We start from the raw sequence: 6,000 nt of genomic DNA, 5'->3' as shown, positions 1-6,000 counted from the left end.
GGGTGAGGAAGAGGGTGATAAGAAGGAGGAGAAGAAGGAGAATGACGATGAGATGATGATGATGATGATGATGAGAAGGAGGAGGAGGAGGAGGAGGAGGAGGAGGAGGAGGATGAAAGGGGAGGAGGAGTATAGAATAGAATAGAATGACTGCCTTTATTTTATACCTGTGAGGGCGAGGAGTAGTAGGTGAAGGAAGAACGTCAATGATGAATACGACGTATCCATCAATGTACCAATGGATGACTCATTTTCCATTGATAACTTATTCAACACTTATCAATTACCAACCAATAGTAATAACTATCAGTGATTGAAGATTACAAGACAGTTCATCACAATATCAACGTCCAACACTCGATGCAATTCAGGTGACTCTGGACCATCTATCTCACATTGACCTTGAGAACTAGAGACGGTTCGCAGACATGATAGTGTCATGACGAGAGTGACCATTCATAGTTAGCTTGCCGATACTCTTGACGATAACAGAGAGGGAGGTAGTCAGAGTCAAGTAGTGGGTACACCGTGGAGTCTCCTAGAGGAGCAGGAGTTGGTGGTGGAGGAGGAGGAGGTGGAGGAGGAGTAGTAGGAGGAGAAACATCCGTGCGTTTTCCTGCGGTTGCCGGCGACGTCTAAACTACAGTCGTCCTCTTCCATCCAGATAGTGCGTACCCAGAACGCGAGTGATCTCATTGGCAGTCATGATGGATTATTCTGTGTTCACGCGCTACCAACCCTCAGTGCTTCGCGCCAAATTATCGACAACTTTTCTCTTCAACTGTCTGATTGTGTTTGTTGTTTTCCTCCAAACTCCTCAGTTTACTAGTTCTGGTGAGTTTTGCTTATGAATTTCTCCAGTTTTATGTGAAGTGTTGCTGATGTACTTGATTTGGTTTATAAGGCATTGCTGTTTTAACTGATTGATTCTATAATGAATTTTTGAGAGTTTCATGAGTGTTATGAGATCTCTAATGAATTTTATGAGAAGTTCTAGGATAAGATCATTTTCGAACTTGGATTGTTTGTAAATTTGAATATGGATTTCAGTGTCTTTTCAGATGCATTATCGATAGAATCACTTTTTTCTTTCACACTTCCCTATTTGAATGGCATGATATTAGTTACTATCATTTTCTGAAATCAAATCAAATCTTTATTTGTCCCAAAAACATAATTATTACAATGACAAAAATGGTTATAAAATGAAAAAGTAAAGTACAATATAGAATGAGAAATGAAAAATACCATCAAATAGGATTATACATAGCTATATTAAAAACGGGAAGTTCCTGCGAGGTTCGAATAAACTAAGCACAATCTCTAATATCTTCTCAATTTGATTGAGCTCCACAAGTCTTGAGGCATATGAGTTTTGAATGTTCGTTCAAGAACTTCAGTTTACTAGCTCGGGTCATTATTCTTAGTATTTCGTGACTCCTTTGTATCCTAGTTAGCAGATAATCACCAATTCTGTTATTACATTGAAAAAATATATAGGTTAATTTTCTAATATTTGATCTGACATTAATTCTGATTTTCTTCCAGTCATGATAAGTCTGAACATGTTATTTTAAAATTGAATTTCGAATCATAATGAGATATTCGGTTTTTAAAATAAATACTCTTGTAAATCTTGGATCAATAGTGTAGCATCAAAATGTTAAGGAAATCGATGTATAGAATAGAATAGAAAAAACGTTTATTGAAAAAAAAAGCTACCTTAAGAGGCTCAATGTAAGAACCTCAAAGAGGCTGCTTGACAAGGTACCATATACAAAACATGTAAATTCAATTATAAATATACATACAGTATATCAGTGAACTTTATCTCTACAAGAATCTACTTAGCAGTGATTGTAATTGTAATAGTATTTTGTTAATTTTCTAAAAAAAATTACTGGCACAGTTCATTTGATTATTTAAAAATAAAACCATAATCAGTTGTATGAAATCTGCAGTGCCATTTCCCACAGTAATAAGTCATGAAATTATAATATACATTTTTTCAAATGTCTATATAAATTTCTAATAAAAAGAAAATATCAACCACGACTGTGATAATAAGCTATTGTTAGAGTTTCCGTGGATATTTTTGAGACCCCCATACCCCATGCAGTACCTTATTGGTTTGGAATGTCCTACCCAATCAAAATATCATGTGACCCACTAATACGCTGACAGCTAAATAGATAGCCGAGCATCATTAACAAGAAAAACATTCTAATCTGGAAGTACATCGAAAATGTCAATCAAAAACTGGCTACATGTATGCAAATCGTTAATATTCACAACGTAACATCGTTTATGTTCCGTTCAACCTGCATTGTTTTCATTGTTATGCTCGATGGGGAACATATTTTATGACCGAGTCCACGTAAGTTCAGACTTGAATACTTTCTAGTCATGATGACCACATCATAGAGTTCGCTCAGATGGGTAAGAGTGTTCCGCAGTAACCGTTAAAGATAACTCGATAATATTCAAATTAAACAGTTGGGCAATTATGGAGTAACAATGTAGTAATACCTTGTTTCATACTTGCAGCGTCTACTAAGAAGACAATAAGATGCTTGTTCTAGTATATTTTTATCTATGATGATGTGAAAAGTATCTACGTGAATTTGGAACATATAGTTGTATGTTTTAATCAGATTTTTATTGCATAAGATCATCGTGCTAGGGCAACCGACATGTTTGTAGTATTCTAGAAAGAATACTTGGCATGATTAATGTCATTCATATCCCAATGTATGCCTCAAATACTATGAATATAATATGAGTATCATTATGGAATTTACAACTTACAATATTGTCAATCAAAGATAAAAAACCAAGCATCAAATCATTGATTTATTTGCATTATATTTTTCAAAATTATGTTACAAATAGTAAGCTATTTACAGGTTATGTCTGTTATTCTTCCACTTCGTATCTTTTTCATTAAAAGAAATGAATATTAAATCTACTTTACTCGTCTCCAAGCAGCTATCTGATTGGTCTATGGGTTTATTAGTCACCATTTTACTTCCACAACTCACAATCAATAGGAAGCAAGCAGCTTGATGATGCCATTGTCCAATGTGACTGCTCGTTGAATTTGGTGCGTGGCTTACTAGCATAGCCATTTCTGTGTTCTTGAGTTCTACCAGAGACAAACAAGTAGCTTCAGCTTCGGATAACAGCAAAAATAACGACCTATTCCCCCTATACCATGGGATATCTTCTTACGCTTTTATCCTTCCTCAATGGTTCTACCTTTCTCCGCTAGAATTTTATTTTTTTCCTCAGAATTTTTTTAAACTCTGGAAGACAAAAAACAAGTATATTTTTGAAAATAATCACAATTATTATGTAGTTGTATTATGATAATAAATTATTATTATTCTCTATTATATGTTAATTATTCCAGCACCATATTATTAATATGATGATGGATTAATTAACAATTGATAAGAACCTACCATCATTTTCGTATAGTATACCTATTTGATTAAAGTACTGTTATTTTTACTGCTGGTACCAGTTTTGATAGGTATCGGTCATCAATTAATCCATAATTGAATTAATTGATAATTGATAGGCCTCATGCTATTGATTTAAAAAAAGGTTTTGTAGAGTAGCTATAACTTGAGTCACAGCAGCTACATTTGGCGCCTAGTAGCGCGAATTTGCTAAAATACTCGGCCCTGAAACTAATAATTAACTTCTTAGTTCAATAAATTAGAGCTATCTCTATCTTGGGATACAGACTGAAACTTCTATTGCTCCAGTACTTCACCAAGCTTATGGCTAGTGACCTGAGCCGGCTCTTCTATTTTATACAAATACATGCTTATTATACACTCCCTTGATACCAATTAATAACTGGATGGAGAATACATTACCTCATTGAACTTTTTCCAAGGATACATCAAGTAAAAAGTATTGGAGGATAGAGAGTATACCAGAAGTTAACTGAGATTGTTAAAATGTAACATGTATCAATGTAACATGGTTCACATGTGTCAGAATATAGTGTAGCGGCAAAGGTAGGGCAGAAGGTAGATGGAAGCTGAGACATTCAGATGCATGAATTATTTGAGCACTCTTATGAGTACATCTCATCTCCTGAGTAGTCTCAGCTCTCTCATGAGTAGACTCATCTCTCTGATGATACATGGGTAATATCACTCATGTATAAAATACTAATCTGAATCTAGTTGTTTGGAACAATAGCAGAGAGCAGACACTCGTGCTTCTTTCTTTGTATTATTTGCTTCCAAAATTGAAATATCGTTTCTCCACTTGAATCTATTGTCAGTATGAATAAAAATATAAATCTTAGTACCTTTTTTAAAATTATTTAGTCACGACAAGTTTCGTGACTGAATAATTTTAAAAATGGTTCTCAGATTTATATTTACATTTATCTTCAAAAGTAGCCCTAAAAAATACAATCTATTGTCAGCTATTCTAAACGTAAATCTTATCTTGCAAAATAACTACTGCCTTCAACGCAAATAAGAGAGTCAAATCGTAGAAATGTTAACAGTTTGTGTTGTGAAAATACTTAAACTTTTGCAACCGCCGCGACCGCTTAGTAGCTTGTTTCGCAGCGAAAAATCCGATAATGATCATTTGAAATCCAGCAAACAGGAAATAAGAACAATGAAGAATGAAGAAAACTTCTAGAGGCCGGTGAGGTTTTTAATGTCCAACACAAATTATCAAACAATCGGGTGTCTGCTACTGTTCCAGACAACTAGATTTAGATTAGTATTTCCCGTCACAGTTACCTGGACATCGGCTGAGAAACTAGCAAACATTGGCTGACGATATTTTGTTGTTTTAGGCGCGGTTATAACGCGCAGAGTTTTATGGTCCATTTCATAATTAACCGACTAATTCCCTTGGAATCTGTGTTTCGGCTGCCGGAACAAACCATTTCCTGGAGATGCCATCCTAAGCTGACCATCAGTGGCTAGTTATTTAATCTGTGAATTCGGGGACCGTTAGTTAATACGCAATTCAAACACGGTTTCGCAATCAATGAATGGCTTTAGTTGTTGATGGTTTCGATTGGATGGCTCAGAAATAGTCTCATCAGAAGTGTCACTTATAGTTGATGGGTATTTAGAGAACTGTCAATTAGTAACCAGATTGAAGCATTTGTTCAAAAAAACAACAAAAGTAAGAAGCACTATTTTTGTATTCATATAATTGGAATGTTTATAAAGTTGTTCATGTGATTTTGAAAGGTTGAGTTAACCGTGTTGAAAATGTCTACATTGAATAATGGATTCGATATTACATAGCCACTTAGGCTAGTTATCCAGCTAAATTTTTTGTTGAATTTTCTTATTTCGCACAAAATTTCCGTTTTTATTTGCCTGATTCTCCACTTCAGCCCTTCAAAGGAAGTTTTCACATTATAAATGAACTCTACAATCATAGTTCTTCTATTTTTACCTTGAACACAGTCTATCTACCAAAATCATTTCCCCGAATCACTGTTTCAAAATTAAATTAGTGTTTATTTATAATTGTATTTCTAAATGTATAATTATTCTCTTTTTATTCTATCTGGAAAATTGGTAGATGCAAGTGAACCTTTGAAATAGGGGATAAGAGAAGTGAGTAGAATAACATCTAGAGTGAAAGAGGACTAGTTGGAGAAAGAGAGGGAACATTCAATACAAGAAGATTGGACGTAAGGGACTAGTCAACTGAGATGGAAAGGAAAAGAAAACTGTAATGGAGGGGAAAGAGACTAAACAGTGAAGTACTTGAAACAGAAACAGTGAACTTGGTAGTCTCTAAATAGGATAGAAGATAATGAAGAAAGTGGAGAGAACCAAGTTACTAAATGAAATCACTGGAATGATTATTTTGTGTCTCGGGGGATTATAATTGAGAGGGGGGAAATAAAAAACTTGACCCTTACACCTCTCCTATGTTCACAATCATTTGTATACTATCTCGAAATCCAATGTAGTGGACTACATTGAAACTTTATGA

The 6,000-nt window shown here is 34.6% G+C and overlaps 1 protein-coding gene across 1 annotated transcript in view; it reads left to right on the top strand.

The window, feature by feature from the left end:
* Positions 1-633: 633 nt before the first annotated feature.
* The window catches only part of LOC111044815 (group 10 secretory phospholipase A2), a 76,640-nt gene continuing 71,273 nt past the window's right edge, over positions 634-6,000 (top strand). The window contains exon 1 of the mRNA XM_039434116.1: positions 634-834. Coding sequence (XP_039290050.1) covers positions 705-834 — 130 coding nt within the window. The 5' untranslated portion in view covers positions 634-704. The remainder of the gene's footprint in view (positions 835-6,000) is intronic.

This window comes from Nilaparvata lugens, chromosome 8, assembly GCF_014356525.2.
Source record: "Nilaparvata lugens isolate BPH chromosome 8, ASM1435652v1, whole genome shotgun sequence".
Classification (NCBI taxonomy): Eukaryota; Metazoa; Arthropoda; class Insecta; order Hemiptera; family Delphacidae; genus Nilaparvata; species Nilaparvata lugens.
The sequence above is the reverse complement of the archived record's forward strand: the minus strand, read 5'-3'. Positions and strand labels throughout refer to the sequence as shown.